Raw genomic sequence first — 21383 nt, forward strand, 5'->3', positions numbered from 1 at the left:
AAGCGCTCGTATGAAGAGTGTTCCTACTTTAAAAGCCCTTTAATTTCACAGTTTCTGAAAGGGCTCACTAATGTGTTCCCTCCGTCACCTTTCCTGGTGCCCGGTTGGGATTTAAACCTTGTTCTTAAGTTTCTTATGGGTGCTCCGTTTGAGCCTTTACATTCTTGCCCTTTGAGGCTGTTAACTCTGAAAACTGTTTTTAGTTGCAGTTACTTCCGCTCGCAGAGTGAGTGAGTTACAGGCACTTTCAGTTAAGCCACCCTTCACTGTATTTCACAAGGACAGGGTTGTCCTTAGAGTCCGTCCTTTTTTTCTTCCGAAGGTGATTTCGGAATTTCATTTGGCCCAGAAGGTTGTTCTTCCGGCATTCTATCCTTCTCCTCATCCTGGTAAGGAAGAGGAGAGGCTCCATAGGCTTTATCCTAGGAGAGCTTTAAGCTTTTAAGTTTCACGCATGTCCCGGGTCAGAGTGGATGATCAACTCTTTATTGGTTACGCTGGAAAGTGTTTGGGACAGGCTGTGACGAAACAGACTTTGTCTCGCTGGATTATTTTGGCCATCTCGGAGTGTTACCGATTGGCGGGTAAGGACCCGCCGGCTGGCTTGCGGGCCCATTCTACCAGGGGTATGGCTGCATCTAATGCCCTGCAGAGGGGTGTTCCTATTCGCAACATCTGTGATGCAGCCAACTGGGCTTCATTACATACATTTGTACGTCACTATTCCCTCGATTCCATCCGAGGACAGGATCTGGCCTTTGGCAAGGCGGCCCTTTGCTCTGCTATTTGATTGGCAACTCTAAATTTTGATTCTAAATTCTTTCCCTCCTCCTTGCTCTGGTACTGCTTTGGGAGTCTGTCATAGATAGGGAATACGTCGGAGGACCCAATCCCCTCGAAGAACAAGTTACTTTCTTACCTAGTAACGTTCTTTCGATGGGATGGTCCGACGACGTATTCCATATCGCTCCCTCCCTGCCTTCCCCGCTGCAGAATTTCTTTTGCGATTGCAGCTTACGTGCCGCAAGGCTTTGTGTCTGACTGGCAGTTGTCTAATGTCACACGTTCTGGGGGAAAAAACTACAACTGAGGCTACGGGCGTAGTGCGTCCTACTTATCACATCGGATGACGTCGGACGTCGTCCTCGATGACAGCGCATCGACGCAGGACGCAGACGCCGAAAAAGGTTTCCGAAGCAGCACAGCTGTGGTGATTACATGTCATAGATATGGAATACGTCGTCGGACCATCCCATAGAAAGAGCGTTACCAGGTAAGAAAGTAACTTGTTCATTGGACAGAATAGCTAATCGGAAGCATTTGCACTCGCTGGATATGGCTCGAGCGCTGAAGTTTTATGTGGCTCGCACAAAGTGTTTCCGGAAACTTCTGAGCTTTTTGTGTGTTAGGGAGAATTCTCTGTAAAGGCTAATTTCCCAAACCTAGTGAGTCCCCCAGCAGCTTTGCTGGATTTCTGGGGTTTATTTTTTTCTCCTGCTGAGAGAGAGACACTTTTACTCCCACTTTTAGACATGATTTGAGGCGTTCCTTTATCTTTACATGTGTTTTATGGGCTATGGGGTCTTTTACTCCATAGGGTCTCATGTGTTTTTGATGTGGGTTACACAGCACCCTCCGTGCCGTAACCCAGGGGTGTCGTAGCAACCCCCCAACATAGACTCCATACCCTGGGACTGACTACTGTTTCCCAGGGCATGTAAAGTCACCATTGGCTTTGCTAGTCCCAAATTATGAACAGAAACCAGTACAAACCATCATATTGTGGACGTACTGGTCGGGGCAATTTGATTGCCCCGGGGTCTGTAGTTCGAGGGGGCACATCTCCATCCCCCCTGATCGAGTTTTGGCTGATGGCAGTGGATACTACTTTTTATATTCAACCGCGAATATATCTCTATGGGATTTTCCCATTGTTCGAGGCTACTAACTTTAATTATTTAATTCTTATAGCCTCGAACATACCGCCGGTTTATTTATTTAATATTAATTCACCGGTTGGTATTTTTTGCCAGAACTCGATTCTAAAATGGTGTTTGTGTTCTTATGTGACTCCAACCCAAATCGAGCCCTTTGTTCCACTTTTTGGCGGGCTTCTCCACAGAAGCCTCCAAAAGTGGTGCCACTCTGTCTGGGTACCACAGGGGGTGTGGGAGGGGGTTTAGGCACCCTGGACTGAGTTGCCTTGGCAACTCAAGTCGCACTCTTATGTGATTGGCCCAAGTGGTGAGCCGGCCGGCTCACCACTTAGCATGTTTGACAGCTAGGCTGAATGAATGGGGGTTTGCTGCATAAAAGCAGGGCTTTGGGGATTGGAACTTCAGAAGTCGCCACAGGACCTAAGAATCCGAGGAGGGAGAAGCTGAGCCGACCTGCAACGACGACCCCACCGGTGGAGCCCTGCTGAACCGTCTCACCACTTTTCCCGACGACAGAGGAGCTCTCCAGTCCGGAGAGTCTTCTTCCTTTGACTGGTGGGGATAACCAGTTTCACCTTCTTTTCACCTTCCTGGAGCATCTCGTGGCCACCATGCCCGTGCCAAGCACCCCGGCAACCGGAATACCACAGCTTACCACTACCGCGAAGAGAAGGGGTAGTACCTTTTAACCGAAAGAACTCCACGGCTGGTTTCTTCCCTGCCAGTGGAACGACCTTCATCTTTCCTCCACGGCGAGACCTCTTCTTCCTCTGGACGAAACCCCAACTTGAACCCGCTGCCAGGAACAACTGCCACCGCTGGAGCTTCCTTCACACTTAAGGTACTGTGTCCCGCCTGGCTTCCCTTGCGACAGATCGTTCGGGGTGACGTAAAGCCTCGACTTTCTAACCTGGGCTGGCCTGGGACAACCTAGCTAACTTTTCTTGACTTTAATTTCATCCTTTGTGTGCGAACTATCTACAAGACTCTTTGGCCATAACCCCACTGTGTGAACCTGGACCCCTTCTGCTTGCTCTCTCCAAGAGTGGGCCTTGCAATTGCCTTCCTTGCTCTCTAGTGGAACTCTGCCTATCCTGCCTTACTGTGGTTCTTTTAAAAGTATTGAAATGTGTGCTTCCGTAACTCTGCCTTTTTCCCTCCCTTTTTAATAACTTATTAGTGCCATCTTATGTTAAGCACTCACCTCTGTCTGAAAATAAGTGGTGTTTCTCACTAAGACTTGTCTAATAATAATTAGGGTTGTATATATATATAATAGTGGCTGTGTGCTGAATGTACTTTCCTCTTTATGCTAGTGTAATTTACAAGTGTGTCTTTAAATAAATATATACTTTTACACCAAAGCTCTGGTCAGTGTTTGATTGTGCTACTGTATCTCTGTACCTATTGTGTATGCTCTATATACTGCCTAACTATTCTTGAGGGAAGTCTGACTGCTCAGCCACAGCTACCAAGTGAATCTGTGTGGTACAGACTGCTACCAAGTGGGTTTACTGTCAAACACCTGTAGTCTTAAATCTTTTGCAGTGGTCCCTAAGGGAACTGCACAGGTTTCTGCCTAACATTGTGAACTTTGGTCCTGTGAACCATAGGAAGGCCCTGTCCAAGGCTTCCATTTCCAGGTGGCTCTCGGCTGCATCACTCATTGTCACCATTTGGCAAAGCCGACCGCTGCCTGGCAGTCCGAGATCCCAATCTACCAGAGCGATCGCTGCGACTATGGCGTTCCTCTCTGGTGTGCCCCTGCTGGACATTTGCAGGGATGCTACATGGAGGTCGATGCACACCTTCACGAAATACTACTGCGTCAACGGGGATTCTAGGGAGGTGCCCAGAGTTTGCCAAGCAGTACTGCGCAAACTTTTCGCTTGAAGGTGAACCTGGTGAGGAGTTAAGAGATTGCTTCTGTTGAGCCTTGCTACCTCCCGTTGTTGTGTAATTATGTACTGTTGTGTATTCTTTATTCATGAGCATGTGAATCCATGCCAGACCCCATGCTGGAGAAGGAACAAGTTACTTACCTGTAACTGTTGTCAAGCATAGGTCTGGCTTGGATTCACATGCACACCCTCCTGCCTGCCCCTCTGCGGCTCTTCTCTTGGTCCTAATGCCACTTTACGTGCTGCCAAATCTGAAGATGGCTACCAGAGGACGGGCTTAGGGAGAGGGCAGTCATTGGCTCGGGGCAGTATGACCCAGAACTCAGTGATTGGTTTAGAGGATAAAGACAGTTTATAAATGAAAATGAAACGTTTTTTTCTTTTGCCGGAATTTCACAGTCTGACAACAGGGAATATTCATGAGCATGTGAATCTATGCCAGACACATGCTGGAGAACAACAGTTACAGGTAAGTAACTTGTTCCTTCTTTCATATAGTGCACACTCAGTGGAGTCACTATTGGGGCCTTGGTTTGTTTTCTTTGTAAAAGGTGACAACCACATGCCACCAAAGGCTATGTTGCTCTTTGGCAATACAACTACAATGAAATTATAGTAATCTTGCACACTGCTTCATACTAAGAAATAGTAAAACAACAATTCGCTAGCCCTGCTTTCCAAACCCCCTGTTGTATGGGCCCGTAGAGAGATGTAAGTGGTGGCAGAAAGATGCGTCTGTAAAGAGACTTATCAGCTGGTGTTTACATTTGTGTTCTTGCTTTTGCAGTGCCCTGAAGCTGCTGTGGTGTATGTTTGTGCCATAGAAGAACATCCCATTACTAATCAGTCAATTTATATTCACTTTACATTAGCAAGCCACACACTTAGTACACAACTGATCATACTCTTCCACCTTTTGCCACTTAGGCATTTGTCATAGTGGTTGGTAGGAATCCATAAAATCCCCTGGTTGTACTGTAGGTATTTTTCCCATGCACCATTTATAACCATTATTAAATGAAAAGATGTGTTTTCTTTCTTTGTCCAGAAACTTGCCTTCATGGTATCGCTGGGCCTGGTGACGCATGACCACCTAGAAGGTAAGCACTGTGATCAGTGGTAATACTCTTTATCATCTTTAGGACCACTTTAAACTGTTGGACCTGTTATAACTCCATTTTTATTCCTGTGTTGTCTTCCACTTTAAATCATTCTGCCCATTACTTTAGCCTTCTTTGAGCTCACTTGCCTTGTGCAAACACCTGCTTAGGAACTTAGTCTATATGCTGCTGCGTGCTTAAGATCTGGGCGCCATTCTGATTCCTGCTTTGGATAATTTTTAATGTGTTGCATCATACTTTAGACTATAAGCAGAACGGCAGGTTACCCATAACCCACCGACCACTTGGGAGCGCACACATATATGCTGAAAATAGGTGCCTATAGGAAAAGCACATACTTGTAGAAAAAACGTTTTGTTAATAATACATAAAATCATTGTGTAGGCAGCATGGCAGATAAACACATTGATAAATTGTCGAACACAGATGAACATATTACCTATTCAAATAATCAATACATGTGTGGACATAAGCATTTCATCATACAAATGGCATTTACCAAAAATATTTACATAGACAAACAGATAATCTACATAGTCCATAAAAGCAGAACGCAATGGTTCATTCCATTTATTGATTCAAGCTTTTACAGCATCAGGTGTAGAGTGAATTCTCAATGAATTGCTGAAAACTATTGGGCTGTCTCTCAAGGAGAGCTAACCTAGCAGGGTTCAAAATTGAGGGGAGCTGGGCGCTATTTAGCCCCTGCTTGTAGCCTAGCTCCCCAGGCACACTGATGCTTAACAAACATCAATCTAAAAATAAACATTAAGTCACATCTGTCCCGGGAGGATAGCTCAGCGGCAGCGTGCACGTCTTGGAAGCAAGACGACACAAAGCAACAAAAGGTTCGATCCCCGGGTCCGCGCTTAGAAACCTCTGGGTGTTTAAGCACGTTATAAATATGTAACTAAGACAAAAAAAGTACAAAATTGCGCAACTAAGAAAAACAAACAATTCCTGTAAAAGCGCCTCGATGCCTGCAGGCTGTGTGAGCGCTTTATAAATGATAAATAAATTTTAAAAAAATCTATACACCATTTTTAAATCATAAGGGGTCTTAAATCGTGGATAAAATGATATGTTTGCATCATATGTGGAAGTTACACTTGGGGACTGCTATGTCTAGCTCCTTGTTCCCCAGTGGTAGCTCTTGGTCATTGGACAATGCTGGATAACTGTTAGGGAGATTTATCATGCCCTCTCCTAGTGAGACCCCAGCATTTTTTTTCTGGAATTCTGGACCTTTTTCTTTATATTCTGAATGAGCAGAGCCTTTTTTCACTCATTCATTCTTTTTTGTTGTTGAACACTTTCTTGATTCAAGTATTGTCACCAGAGCAATACAATTCTTTTGTTCATTTGAACTCTACTTTCAAATTCAGGTCACTACATGACATTCAGTAAAACACAATCATCTTTTATCCAAATCCTAAGTGCTCTCGAGTGACGGCAACAATTTTCTATTATTTCAAAATAATCGCCTCCAACACCAAACAAAACAGATGAGCAGGCTTAGCTTGGCTCCCAGTATTTGGTACCTTCACGTACGTAACTGGCCCACAAGTTCCTTCTTCACCACTTAACAACACAGAGAAATGTTTAAGCACTCCCGGTCTAAAAAAACGGTTGCTCTATTTTTAACATGATCATGAAAGGGAGATAAAACATTTCAGGAAGGCACCCCGTGCCAGAGCGCATGTTTTTTTCATGACCAGTACCGCCCAAATCTTGAGCCACCACATGTCCCTCTTTTGTTCTTCAGCTCTGTGCTAATGTTAGTCTGCCCGCTGTCAGCAGGTGTGTGATCAAGGTTGCCTTGGCTCCACTTGCAGAGTATGTACCTTCCACTGACTCACGCAACAGAATCACCTTAGGGTCTTAAGGGAGGCAGACCCCAGCTATGTCCTTAATATGCCCCAAAATTTTGTTACGAAAAACCTGCGCTTTCGGGCAGGACCACCACATGTCCCAGGTTTCCTACCTCCCTGCATCGCCACCTACACAAGGGTGAGAATCGACCATTCATTCATTTTATGAATGAGCTGTGGAGTCAAGGACAGAAGGCTTCCGACCACTGGATGAAGGAACCGAAGAAGGAAACTGGAAGAGAACCTTGCTGCACCCTCCTGGACCGTCGATATGCCTTGTGAAGCCTTGCTGCGTTACTGAAGCTAACTTTTAACTGTGCCTCATTGTTGGTACATACGTTACTTGTATTGCTGGGAAAGGGTTAACCTACACTGCATTGGGGGATTGTAAAGAGACCTTGCTAACCTTTTTCCTTCCCCCCCAACCTTTTCTTTTTTCATTAACTTAGTATTGCATTGTGTTAAAAGTGATATATGAATGTCCACAGTGTCCTTGCTATTGAAGTCACCTCAGGGTGTAGGAAGTGTGTGTGACATCTCAAAAGGGTATCTACTTGCTTACTTAAATCTGAGTAAGCGTTTTAAAGTGTATTTTATTGTTGCATATTGCCCTTTCTAAAGAAGGCTTATTTAAAACCGACTGTTAAATGATTATTTTACTAGAAAACCTTGAGTATAATTGTTATTTGAATACTTGTGAATCTGTTACACCTCTACAGCTCACAATTACCCCTCTTGAGCTACGCCTGACTGCTCAGTCATTCTACCAACATGTGTAGTACAGACCTATACCAATAGTTGGGTATCTATTGCCAAGAGGACAAGGCTGGTGTAGTCTCCCGCAGATCTACTACATAAAATCTTTGCATAACATTTTGTGCCTCCGTTCAATAGCGATATTGGACGATAACTTGCACAGTCCGCTGCATCTTTCCCGGGTTTGAGTAATAGTTATGTCGTGGAAACCCCTATTTCCTCTGTGACTACCCCACAGTCCCTGATCTTATAAAGGTTTTTAACAGCCACTCCCTAAATATCTAATAATAACCGTACTTGTCTGAGGTCAATTGTGCACTCATCGCCGCAGCGATTGTCAACTCAAAATTAGACAATTGTAATGGCCTTCTGGTAGGCACCTCTAAATACAATATCAAGAAGCTACTGCTGTCACAAAATGGAACTGTAAGTGCAGTATGCAGGCTTAGCCGGCTTTCTAAGGTCTCCGAGTCTCGTAGTAAATTACACTGGCTTCCTGTCGAGCAGCAGATACTTTTCAAGGGCTCCGTTCTGATCTTCAAATATCTTAGATCAGGTACCTCCATATCCTTTTCCAGGAGTTCACAAAGCTCCTATTAGGTGCACCCTTTGATTTAATGATTTGCTTCTCTTCCAACCTTGCATCACCTTAAAGTTTGGCGGTGCAGGTTTCAATGCCTGGGCACCCACCATCTGGAAATCGCTGTCAATGAAATGACGAGCATGTGACTCAATAACCAGGTTCAAGAAACAACTTAAGACACTTCTTTAATGATGGGGGTAGAATTAGTCTTCAAATACGCCCCTCCTCCTTTACTATGGACTCGATTCTGTTTCTCATTTGTGTTTTATGTTGTCTGTCTTGTTAGCGCCCTGATGACTTCGGGCATCTGGCGCAATATAAGAAATATATAGCTAGAACCATTCCCAAACACACCCAGACGGCGTTTTTTGTTAGCTGGCAAGGAGTTAATGGCCCCAGCTACTTCCTCTGAGTTTATGGACCCCTCCAGGTATGCCTTGTCCTTCTCAGACATTTGCGGGAGATGATGCTTCTGCAGAAAATCAACCTGTCGGACCTTTACCATCCAGTGTCCAAAAGATGCAAATGGGATTGTTCCTAGATTGTTAATTTGTCCACCTCCATGCTTTTTAGCACGCCAGCCCCATGCCGTAATTGTTTTATATAATTCTCTAGCATGGGGTCTGGCATGGATTCACATGCTCATGAATATTCCCCGTCAGGCTGGGAATCCTCGGTAATCAGTTTAATTTCTGAACTGTATTTTGAATTGCTTGTATCCTCCAATGTGTTCCTCATCTTGGACATGTAGTGTCAACAGCTCGGCTGCTTCGGAAACTTTTCTGCAGAGGGCGGCCTGCGTCGATGGCGTCAGGTCTATGTCTCTCGAATGTTAGAAGTAGCACGCACGTTGCCCGTAGGCTAAGTTCCATTTTATTCTGCAAACGTCTTTGCTTCGAGAACTCGGCGCGCATCGTGCTGTCTGTGGTTTGCTGTGGGAATTTCTTTGCAATGTCTTCGTCCTCCACTCAGACGACACCTTGGTCTGGGTTTAAGAAATGCCGGGACTGCAGATACAAGATGCCCATCACGGAGTCGCATTGTCTCTGTGGTGCCTCGGCGGGGGCCATGACACGGATATGTGCTCCAGGTGCCAGTCGATGACTGGAAAGGCCTTGCAGGAACGAAAGGGGAAACTGAAGGTAGGCAAGGTGTCCAAGCCCCTGAAGTCCCGACCTGCTGGGCCTTCGACCGATGAGTCGAGAGGTGACTCTCCTCAGAGGAAGAAGGCCAAGCACTCAAGGTCCCGGAGTGGTGCCCCCCACTCGTCCTCGTCGAATAGCTCGAGGCGTAGGTGTTGGGGAGAATTCTCTTCTAAGGCTAATTTCCCTTACCTATAGAGTCCCCCAGCAGTGTTGCTGGATTTGAAGGTTTTTTTTTTTCTCCTGCTAAGAGTGAGACCCTTTTTTCCCACTCTTAGACAGATTGCTATTGTGTGTTTTAGGCTATCTTGTGTGCTTATGGCTTATTGGGGTTTTCTCACCCTCATAGTAATCATCTTTTTAACATGTGTGTTACACAGCACCCTCAGTGCCGTAACACAGGGGTGTCATAGTGATCCCCAAATAGAGACTCCATACCCTGGGATTGACTACTGTCTCCCAGGGCATGTAAAGTCCCCATTGACTTTACTAGTCAATTATGAACTAAACCAGTACAACCCATCTTACTATGGTAGTACTGGAAAGGGTTAATAGTTTTTCCCTGGTGTTCATTTTCGAGAGGGTACCGTCCAGTCCCCCTCTCCAAAGTTTCTGGCTTGTGGCAGTGGTTACTACCGTAAATATTCGACCGCAAATATTTTACTATGGGATTTTCCCATTGTTCGAGGCTACCACTTTTATTGACAGCCTCTAACATACCGCCGGTTTATTTTAATAACTTTACTCCGGTAGGTTTTTATTGCCAGAACTTTAATGTGTCTTTCTCTGAAATCCTAACCCAGGTCGGGGATCCTTTGTTCGTCCTTTTGGCGGACTTCTGCAAAGAAGCCCTCCTTTCGGCACCATTAAGTTTGGGGTAGACAGGATGTGTGGGAGGGGGAATAGGCACCCTGGACGGGGTTACCTAGGCAGCCCAAGTCACACTCTGCCCTGATAGGCTGGGGGGTTATCCCGCCAGGATAGCCACCCCACTGTGTGAGTGACAGCTAGGCTGTATGAATGGGGGTCTTGCTGCATAAAAGCAGGGTCCTGAAGACTGGAGGACAAGACTTCGCCACTGGAACGAAGAAGCTGAAGAGGGGAGAAGGCAAAAACATCTGTAACGACTGAACCACCGGTGAAGCCCTGCTGAGGATCCTCACCACTTTTCTCCAACGACTCGAGGATCTTCACCTGCAAGAGTCTTCTGCCCTTGAGCTGGTGGGGTCAACCAGTTCGCCAATCGCCTTCCAGGACCTGCCTTGGTCGAATTGCCATTGGCAAGCACTAGGAGACCGGATAACCGGGCACCCGTCCACCACGTCCGCGATTTAAAGGAGCGTACCTTTTATTCCGTTTTGGCAACATCGCGGCTGGTTTCATCCCTGGGCAGTGCAGTAACTCGAACCTTCCTCCATGACGAGAGCCTCTGGATCTCCCGAACTGCAGGAACTGCCAGGAACTACCGCCACTGCAGGGGCCTCTTCCACTTTCAAGGTACATTGTTCCGCCAGGCCTCCCGTTTCGTTGGGTATTGCTAAAGGTGTTTTAAATCCTTTACTTACCTTCTGGGCTGGCCGCATTTTCGTCTAACATTATCTTTCTAAGTCCTGCAGCCGCCTTTTCAATCGTTTAACAAAGACTTGACTGCAGCTACTAGAACATTTGATCCTAGGCACTTTGCCTTGTACCACTGACTCTGGCACAGGCCTATTGACTCTGGTTAAGTCCGTTACAACTGCCTTCTCTAGATTGTTTCTCATCAAGAAATGTGTTGGTGCACCTAAAACTCTTATAACCACCTTTTCTTCCCCTTTTTATATTGCTGAAGTGCCATTTTGCTCGGTTTTCACCAATGTACTGTTGATGCTAAAGTGCTGCCTTGCTTAACTTGTTCACAATCCAATTGGGAAGTGTTGCTGGTGTGTTTAGGAGTCTAAACCTGTATAACGTGTTCTTTCCCTCCCTCTGAAGAATTTTTTAGAGTCCCATTTCTGCTTAGTTCACACTGTGCTATTTCGCTCAGTTTTCACTCTTGCTCAAACTTGCCTACAATTTAAATAGGGAGTTGTGTATACTTTTCTTGACTGGTTCAACTTAATTTAATAATAGTGATTTGTGTGTGAACATCAGAGTGTGTAAAATACATATATTCTTTTTGATACAAAACTTTGGTCAGTGTTTCCTTGTTCCATAGTATTGTAGCCCTATTGTGTAAACCCTGAATACTGCTCATCTCCCTCTTGAGATAAGTCTGACTGCTTAGCCACAGCTACCAACTAAATCTTTGCGGTACGGACTGATACCAAAGGGGATTTTTTGCATATACCTGTAGTCTTAATCTTCTCTGCAGCTCCCTAAGGGAACTGCATAGGATTCTACCTAACACTGGTGTACCACGGTGGGATAAAAGTATTGGATTTACATTTTAGAGTGCTACTAGTACCTTGGTTCAATTAACCACAAGGCTTAACAATCACTAAAAGTTCATTTTAAAAGAAGTCAAATATGGAAAGCTATAGCCAGGAGACCCTCTTTGTAAATACTGCTGATTATTTAAGGGATCTGTGCAGACAGAAAAGTCTTCCTGTCAAAGGCAAGACATCAGAAATGATTGAAAGATTGTTAGAACACAAAAGACTGGAGAGTGGGGCTGTAGTGCCTACTCCTTCAGCAAATGTAGCAAACATTGAGGATGATAATGTTGATAATGTTATTATTGAAGCAGATGAGAAAGAGGAGGCTGACAATATGACCCCCTCTGGCCCTCGGCCTGCTCAAAGGGCTCAACCTGTGGCTACTGGACCATTGTCGGGTCCCACACTAAGTCCTGAATTTATCTCACTAGAAGAAATGAGGCTTGAACTTGAATTCAAAAGAATTAGTGCCCAAACTAAACAGACATCAAGAACTAAGGCTCAAAGAAATGGAGCTCAATCATGAGCTAGAGATGAAGAAATTGTCTTTGGAAAATGCTTCTCTCCCTGAATCCTCTAGATCTTCCAGTCCAAAAAGACCCCGGATGCCTAAAGAGATTGTGGGTATGTATGAACCTAAGTTGGATGTGTTAGATTGGTTAGCTATGAGTACTATCACGGGCTCCAGGAAATCACAGGGAATCAGTTGATCCCCTGCTTATTCTCTAGGCTCCCCTCTGTTGCATTTGATGTGGTAATGGAGTTGGGGGAGGTGGATAGGATGGATTATGAATGTGTGAAACTAGCTTTGATAGCTAGATTTGGGAAGACCCCTTCCCAGTACCTTAAGAGGTTTAGGACCCTCAAAAAGCATGATAGTACCCATTGGCTACTTGGGTGAATGAATGTTTGAAAAACTTAGAGGGGTGGATTAAGGGTTACAGAGTGAACACTTATGAAGGAATGAGAAATCTTGTCATGTTGGAGTCTATCTATGATGCCTGCTCTCCTGAGCTCAGACAGCACTTGGCTGATTCAAAGGAAATGGATTCCAAGAAACTAGCTAAGGCTGCTGACTTGTGGGTTGCCAACAGGGCTACTCGCAAGGATTCAGGCGTCACTCAGAAAAAGGATGAGGGAAAGCAACCTAAGAAAGACAACAAAGAGAGTTCAAATAATTCCAATTCCAAAGAGGGCCACAAACAAAACTCTAAGGGTAAGCCACAAGGGAAATCGAATCAAGCTAGTGTACCTTCTGGTCCCAGACCAGAAGGAGGTCAGAGCAAACCACCATTCATAAAGACAGTTAGAAAACGTTACGTTTGTGGTTCAACTGACCATGTGAAAGGGGATCCCAGGTGTAAAGGTAAACCTTCAGGGGTCCACGCTGTCTCCTTACCCTTCGCTCCAGAAGAGGAAGTACAAATGGCCAGTGGAAACTTTCAACTACTAGCTGTAGACCCCATCCTAGTCTCAGCTAGTGTATCTTTAGTATCCTTGGGGTTGTGGGAACAACATCATTTAGATGTGTATAATTCTATCCCAAATAATACTAAGGAGTATTATAAAGACAGTGTCCTAGTGAAAGGTCAGGAGCCCCCTGCCATTAAAGACACTGGAGCCAGCATAACTGTGGTGGATGAATCTTTTTTCAAGGTGGAGGATGTTGCTAAGGCACCCAAACGCCTCACCAAGTTAGCTGGAGGGCCTGTGCAGATGCTTCCCCAGTTACCATCTCTCATCCAGTGCAATCAGGATACCTGTTAGTGTGCAATCTGAATTACCTGGAAGGGTGTTGTTGGGCAATGATCTTGAAGATTTTGGAGTAGTGTAAAGTACTCCCAGACCTCCTAGTAAGAGATTACAGGAGCTCACCAGACCTGCAAGGGAGAGGACATTGAGAGGCTCTCCTGAGGAGATGATAGAAAAAGAAATCACTCCTACTCCACTGGATTTACTAACTGCAATTTCTAAGCAACCAGAAGCAAAGGCGAAACCCAAGACTTCGAAGAAGAAACCAGCAGAAAGCACTCCAGTGCTTCCAACCAGGAAATCTTCTAGGTTGTCCAAAATCACACTTGTGATTCCTCCTCCAGCTGAAGCTGAGAGAGAGGTACAACCCTGTGTGGTTGAAGTAGGACCTGAGGAATCAGATCTAGTAGAAGGCCAGGATCTTATTAGGGATCTGGACCCTTTGGACCATCCTGAGCTGCAGTCTTTACTGGCAGAAGTATGCCCCAACAGGGCAGACTTCAGTAGGGGGCAAATAGAATGTCCAACTCTGGAAGGTCTTCGCCACCAGACAGCTTCTCAGCTTGAAGGGCTAGAGCCTGGGAAGTATAGGTTACACTGGGAAGATGGCCTCTTCTATAGTGAACCGACTAAGTCAATCCCTGGAGACTACAAGAGACTTGTAGACACTTTCTTGGGGAAGTGCTCGCCTTCCAAGGTGAGGCCTCGAAACATTCTCCAGATGGTAACCAAATTTCAGAAAGCCCAGAGTCTTCCAGCCTTCAAATTCTTAAGGTTGCTCGGCCTCATGGCATCCTGCATTTTCCTGGTGCTAGAGGCCCGTCTGAGAATGAGGTCGCGGTCACGACTCAGTGGCCCCAATTCTCAGGCAAGATGTCTGATCACCTTAAGGTTCCGGTCACGGTCTCATAGGATCTTCTGTGATGGGCCTGCGAGAAAAACTTAATGAAGGTAGAACCTTTTTGGCAACCATGGCCGGAGGCGACAGTAGTGTCGGATGCTTCCCTCACAGGGTGAGCAGATCACGCCAACGATCTGACCATCAGCGGTTGTTGGTCACCTTCGGAGTCCAAACTCCACATCAATCTTTTGGAGCTGAGAGTAATCAGGCTAGCACTGAAGGCTTTTCTGCTGTCTGTACAGGTTAAGAGTGTCCTGATACTGGTCAATTCGGTGGCCATGAATTACCTCAACAAGAGAGGAGAGGTGTAGGGTCACTACCTCTGCGCAGAGAGGCGGTGCACCTCTCGTTCTGTGCACTTCAAGAAGGTTTCTCCCCTGCAGCAGTTCATCTGGCCGGAGAGGAGAACACAACGGCGGATGCTCTGAGCAGGCAGAGTGCAGTGTCCCACGAATGGGAACGAGCTCAGGAAGTCCTTCCAGAAATCTTCGCCCTTTTGGGGAACCCCTCAGGTGTATCTGTTTGAGATTGGTGCCAACCGGAGGTGCGAGCAGTACTGCTCAAGGGAATTTCCTCTGAGAGGAGCTCTAGGAGATGTGTTCGTGGTTGATAGGGAATTCCCAGTAATGTATGCGTTTCCACCAATCCCAGTCAGTCCTCAAGTTCTCAGGAGGTTAAGACGGTTCGGGTCTCGCATGATCCTAGTGGCTCCGGATTGGGCCAGGAGTTCGTGGTAACCGGATCTTCTGTAAATGTCCATCTGTCCTCCAATGCGTCTTCCCCAAAGAGAGGATCTTCTCTCGCGAAAGGAAGGTCAGGTTCTCCATCCAGAGGTCAGGACTCTCAACCTTCACGAGTGGTTTCTGAAAGGTTGAGATACAAAGATTGGGACTGAATGACGTAATGGAGGTGTTGCTTTCGGCAAGTCGGCCGGCACAACGTCCCTGTACCGTTGCCGTTGGAATACATTTTGTGACTGGTGCAGAGAAAAGAATGTTAATCCTTTTCAGTGTTCAACCCCGGATGTTCTATCCTTCTTACTTTCTTTAGCCCACAAGGGTCTTCAGGTGGGGATCATTAAAGGTTACCTCGCAGCGCTTTCTATCTTTAAGCGCTCATCCGAGGAATGCTCTTCTTTAAAGATTCCTTTAGTTACTCCATTTCTGAAAGGGCTTACAAATGTGTTCCCGCCTTCACCATCTCAGGTTCCGGTTTGGGATCTCAACTTGGTCTTAAAGTTTCTGTTGGGTGCTCCATTTGAATCTGCGCACTCATGCCCGTTGAGGTTGTTAACCTTTAAGACTATTCTGTTGGTTGCTCTTACATCTGCACGCAGAGTGAGCGAGTTGCCGGCACTTTCCTATAAGCCACCCTTTACTGTGTTCCATAAGGACAGGGTTGTGTTGAGTCAGACCCTCCTTTCTACCTAAGGTAGTTTCGGACTTTCATTTGAGTTTGAAAATGTTGCTATCTGCCTTCTTTATGCCTCCGCACAGGGCTGGACTGGGAACTAAAAGAGGCCCTGGAAATAATTACTGAGACCAAAAGAGGCCCTGGAAATAAAGTTCAAAGTGGCCCTATATGACACATTTTCAGCAAGCCCAATGCTTTTCCTATGAGAAAATTTGGAAATGCCACAGAAAAGAGGCACAGGGTGCAGAGGCCCACCGGGAAATCTCTGGAGTTCCCTAAAGGCCAGTCCACCCCTGCCTCTGCATCCTAGTAAGGGAGAGGAACGGCTTCATAGGTTGGACTCTCGGAGAGCTTTGAGCTTCTATATTTCCAGAATGTCCAAGTTGAGAGTGGATGCCCAGCTCTTTGTGGGGGACAGCAGGCACAAGCTAGGACAGGCTGTGTCTAAGCAGACCTTCTCTAGGTGGATCATCCTCACTATTTCTGAATGCTATACTCTGGCGGTCAAGTTCCCTCCTGAGTGCTTGCGTGCTCATTCGACCCGAGGCATAGCTATGTCGACAGCCCACCAAAGGCGTGTTCCTATAAAAAACATATGTGATGCTGCAACATGGTCTTCACTGCACACGTTCAAGCATTATTCCCTGAATACTTCCCATGCTCCAGATGTGGCGTTTGGAAAGGCAGTCCTTTACTCTGCCCTTTAATTTCCATTAGTACCTAATTCTTCACCCTCCTCCAATCATGGATACTGCTTTGGGAGTCTGTCAAAGATTAGGAATACGTTGGGGGACACAATCCATTCAAAGAACGAGTTAGTTACCAACTGGTAACGTTCTTTCGACTGGATGTTCCTCCAACATATTAATTGTGCTCCCAACCTACCCTTCTGTAGAATTTCCCATGCTATTATAGCTTTCGTTTCAACAAGGCCGAGTATGGTCAGGACCGAATTTGTGGCCCCTTCCGCTACACGAGGAGGGGGGAAAAAACAAGAACTGAGGCTACAGGCGCTGTGCGTGCTACTTATACCGTCCGATGACGTCACCCTCGACGGAGGCCTTCAAGGGACATCGACCCAACATCGACGCTGGGTGCCCTCTGCCGAAAATTGTTCAAAGCAGCCGAGCTGTGAACTCTACATGTCAAAGATGAGGAGTACGTTCAGTCCGGTCGAAAGAATGATATCAGTTGGTAAGTAACTTGTTCTTCTCCTAACAACAAATCACTGAGCTCTGGGTCATACTGCCCCTAGCCAATGACTGCCCTCTACCTAAGCCCCTCCTCTGGCAGCCATCTTCAGATTGTTACTGCAAGTTCAAGTGTTGGGAGTCCTTGTGCTTGGCTCTCAAGCTTTTACTGCAATTTTTACTTTTTGGAAGAGTTTCTCTATTTTTCGGTCAATCGAGCCCCTGTGCTCCATCAATCAACCTTCTGACTAACGGGGACCCATTTTTCGAATTCTTCATCGCCTCTCAAGGGCGGATTTCGTCGAGTTTCTTCAGGGAGGCTTCCTGAAGATTCTTCAAGGCCTACACCGCGTGGATCATGGCGGATGAGAAGGATTCCCCCTCTTTTCAAGCTTTGTACCGATTTGCGGTTTGCGTAGTCTTTATATGGACGATAAACATTTCCAGTACCTCTACTGCCTGCACCCAAAGCCCAAGGAGGAAGATTGTGTGTTTTGCTGCAAGCTCACTGAGGGATTGGCATAAGCGCCGGGTAGCATCACGGGGGCATGCCTCTACTGGATTTGGGAAAGCAGAGCGGGGTTCTAAGTCCTTTGTGGGCGCCGGACCCAAGGGGGTCCAACAAACGGCCAATCGCTGCGAGTCCGCTACCGTTGGGAGCGCCGTTACGGCAGGCTCCTCAGCGGCCAGGGTGCTTTCAATGTCTCCAGCTGCTTCAGTCGCCAGTCAACGCTCTGGATCTTTATCCAAGAGGAAGTCTGATCATCTGGGCAAGATCAAGGTGGCCCTGGAGACGGCCAAGGAGAAGTCCAAACAGGGTACGGCGTCTGGCCTACCCATGACGGAGAAGGCCAAAGGGGACCAAAGCTCTGACCCGTCTCCTAAGGAGAAGGCCAGGCAGGACAAGGGACCGGTCCGGACCATGATGGCCCAGGTACAACCGATGAAGGCTCTGCCTTCCATTGAGGTGGTGGCGGCGTCTCTCTCGAAGGCTGCAGGGGCGGACCCGAGGGCGCCCTTCCGAAGGCAAGAGTGTCCCTGCCTGCCAGGAGGGCGTCTTCATTCCATCCCATTGAGAAGACCCTGGAATTGAAGAAGCTGCTCATCTCCCTGAGACTGTCCCATCTGGACGCGGCGGTGGTGGGGGAGGGGTGAGGCGTCGAAGTCCTACAGGGCACAGATATCTCCTCCAGAGGAGCTAGTCTACCTTCAGACCATCCAGGAGGACGATGATGACGAGGGATAAGTTGAGTCGCGCCCTACGACGAGCGCAATGAAGGCAATGACGACGAAGATGCCATTGAGGAAGGCGACGGAGGGCCTCAGGACGAGGGCTTTGGCGCTGCTCCTGCACCTCATCTGCCCCCTACAGACCTCCCAGTGGACATTTTCTCTATGCTGCATACACTGGTATCCAAGATAGAGAAGGGGATGCTGCTACGCTGCCGACAGCCCCACCTGCGGCTCTGGTGATAGCCGACCCCGCTGGCAACAGGGGAACCGCCGGCCAAGAAGAGGCACAGGCACCCACTGCCTTCTTGCCACCCTTCGCCGCCTTCTCCTCTGAGGGATGAGAACCTGACACAGCAACGACTACGGGCTCGGACGACAGAAGGATTGGGAACCTCCCGTCGCCTCTGCACAGATCTTCCCCGCCGGATGAGATTGGATCGTTCCATGCGATGATCTCCAGAGCACTACGACCGGAAGCTGTGTTCAAGCTCGCACCTCTGCTGGACTTCCTCCCCGATGATAAGAGTTCAGACTTTGGAGATACTTCAGGAGGGCGAAGTGGCATCGGACCACGCCATCACGGTGCCCACGGACATCCACGCGGGTTTCCGCCAGATGGGCAACATCGTTTGCCTTCGCTGCCGAGGCTGGCTCAAGGCCACCAACTTTCGTCAAGAGGTCCAGACCAGGGTTTTGGACATGCCCTTTGATGGCTATAACCTCTTCGGAAAAGCTGTGGATGAGTCCCTGCAGGCCATCAAGGAGGACATAGAAGGAACGTGCCTTGGGCATGCTACAGCATTGGCGACCGTCCTTTCGGTCCTCCGGACGCAAGTCTACCCGCTCCTTGAAGAGCTTCGGTGGGGGATCCTCTGCTTCCCATTCCTCGCCCCAGGAGAATCAGTGAGGACGCTCCAAGGCCTTAGGAGGAGGACACCATTGTCAAGGGGCCGCAAGGCGGCCCTTCGACCTCCAAGCAGGAATGAACCGGCTGGGACGTCGGACCCCCACCCATGCAACCCGGTGGGAGACCGGCTGGGGAACTTAGTCAGCGCGTGGAAGACGATCTCCACTGACCGATGGGTGCTGGACGCTCTCGCCCATGGACACACCCTAGAGTTCCATCGAAAGTGTCCCCGAATACCACCGGCGAACCGGCAGGAAAACCACGTCGCTCAGCTGCTTCTGGAAGTTCTGGCCATGTTAAAGAAAGGGGCAATGGTTGGTTCCGAAGCGGCTCTGGGGCTCCGGAGTGTACTCGATCGGAAGAAAACTGGGGGCTGGGGCCCATTCTCGACCTGCGATGACTGAACAAATACATAAAGTCCCAGAGGTTCTGAATGGTCACTCTTCAAAACGTGCTCGGACAACTGAAAGAGGGAGGCTTTGTCGTCGCTGGACCTGGTGGATGCGTACTTCCACATCCCCCATACACAATGGACAGTGCAAGTTTCTGCGCTTTGTCGTTCAAGGGAAGCATTTTCAATTCAAGGCCCTTCCCTTCGGGTTGAGGTCGGCACCCAGAGTAGTCACAAAGTGCCTGGCGCCGGTGGCAGTCCATCTGGGACTACAAGGGATTCAAATCTACCCTTACTTGTACAACTGGCTCATCCAGGCCAGATCATGAGAAGTCGCTGTTGACCACACGGCGAGGACCGTTTGCCTTCTTACGGATCTGGGGTTCTCAGTGAACTATGTAAAGTCCTGCTTGACTTCATCGCAGGACGCGCTGTTCCTGGGATCCCATCTCAACACAGTGTTGTGCTTGGCGTCACCGTTGGAGGAGAGCATAGCGGCTATCCTAGGCAAGGTGCAACGGCTGTTAGCACTGAAGAGCGCCACGTTGAGGTCCATCAAGTCTCTGCTCAGCATGATGTCATTGTGCAGGCTATGGATGCCCCCATTGCAGGAGTTTCTCGACGCCCGTTGGATCCAAGTGTCGGGAAGCTTGCAGGACAGGATCACGCTCGACGACGACTTCCGTCGAGCGATGTGGTGGGGCGCGTGCTCGCATCTGTCCGGAGGCGTGGATTTCCAGACCCCACCACACCAGGAGACGGTGACGTTAGATGTCTCCCTGGAAGGATGGGGAGCTGGCACCAGAAGGCTTCACGCCAGAGGCCTGTGGCTGCTGGAGGAGAAGACGTTGCACATCAACGTTCTGGAACTACGGGTGGTGTTTTGGGCCCTCAAGTCCTTCCTTCTGTCCCACAAGGGCAAGGTGGTGAGGGTCTTCACAGACAATACCACCACAATGTTGTACATCCGAAAGCAGAGGGGCACCAGATCCCCAGCGCTTTCCAAAGAGGCGCAGGACCTATGGCACTTGGCTGTCCCCCAGGGGATGTTCCTCATTCCGTTTCATCTGGCATGAGTAAAGAACACTGTTGCCGACTCCCTCAGCAGCGAGCTACGCTCTTGCCACGAGTGGGAGCTTCGGCAGGACCAAGTGGACCACCTGTTCTGCAGATGGGGCAATACCCAAATCGGTCTATTTGCGACGGTGACAAACACAAAGTGCCGGAGGTACGCCAGCAGGTTTTCCCAGCCGGGGAGCATGGGGGACGCATTCTCGATCCCCTGGGACGGGTTGTTTCTGTATGCGTTCCCTCCGTTGCCGTTGCTTCTTCGAGTCCTCAATGAACTCGGACGGTCCCGGTGTAGGATGATCGTCGTGGCCGCGGCAGATCTGGTACCCGGACCTTCTCAGCGTGTCGGCGTCTCCTCCAGTCAAGCTTCCAGTGGTTGCAGATGTTCTTGCCAGGGAAGGAGGAGCAATACTGCACCACGACCCAGGGTCGCTGAACCTGAAGGCCTGGATCCTGCAACATTAGAGTTCGGGGATTACGATCTCCCAGCAGACTGTAAGGAAGTACTTGCCAAGGCCAGAGAATCATCTACGTTAAAATGCTACGGCCATAAATGCAGGAGGTTCGCTATTTGGCAACGTGCACAGAAGATCGACCCTCTGACAGTCACGGCTCCGCAGGTGCTACCATATTTGCTGTCATTGGCCAAAGCGGGGTTGGCTCACGCCTCCATCAAGGTTCATCTGGTGGATATTCCCAGCTACACCAGATCTCTGTGATGTACATCGTTATGGTCGCACCGTCTGGTTAACGAATTTGTCAAGGGACTGGTCCGTTCTGTCACGCCGATGAAGGCT

The 21383-nt window shown here is 48.1% G+C and overlaps 1 protein-coding gene across 7 annotated transcripts in view; it reads left to right on the forward strand.

Annotated features, from left to right (window-relative positions):
• Positions 1–21383, forward strand: part of PHF21A (PHD finger protein 21A) — a 2009174-nt gene that overhangs the window by 1182173 nt on the left and 805618 nt on the right. For all 7 annotated transcript variants that reach the window (XM_069623242.1, XM_069623245.1, XM_069623243.1 and 4 more), the window contains exon 11: positions 4887–4938. In XM_069623242.1, the coding sequence (XP_069479343.1) occupies positions 4887–4938 (52 nt within the window). The remainder of the gene's footprint in view (positions 1–4886; positions 4939–21383) is intronic.

This window comes from Ambystoma mexicanum, chromosome 11, assembly GCF_040938575.1.
Source record: "Ambystoma mexicanum isolate Mex_15411 chromosome 11, UKY_AmexF1_1, whole genome shotgun sequence".
NCBI classification, from domain to species: Eukaryota; Metazoa; Chordata; class Amphibia; order Caudata; family Ambystomatidae; genus Ambystoma; species Ambystoma mexicanum.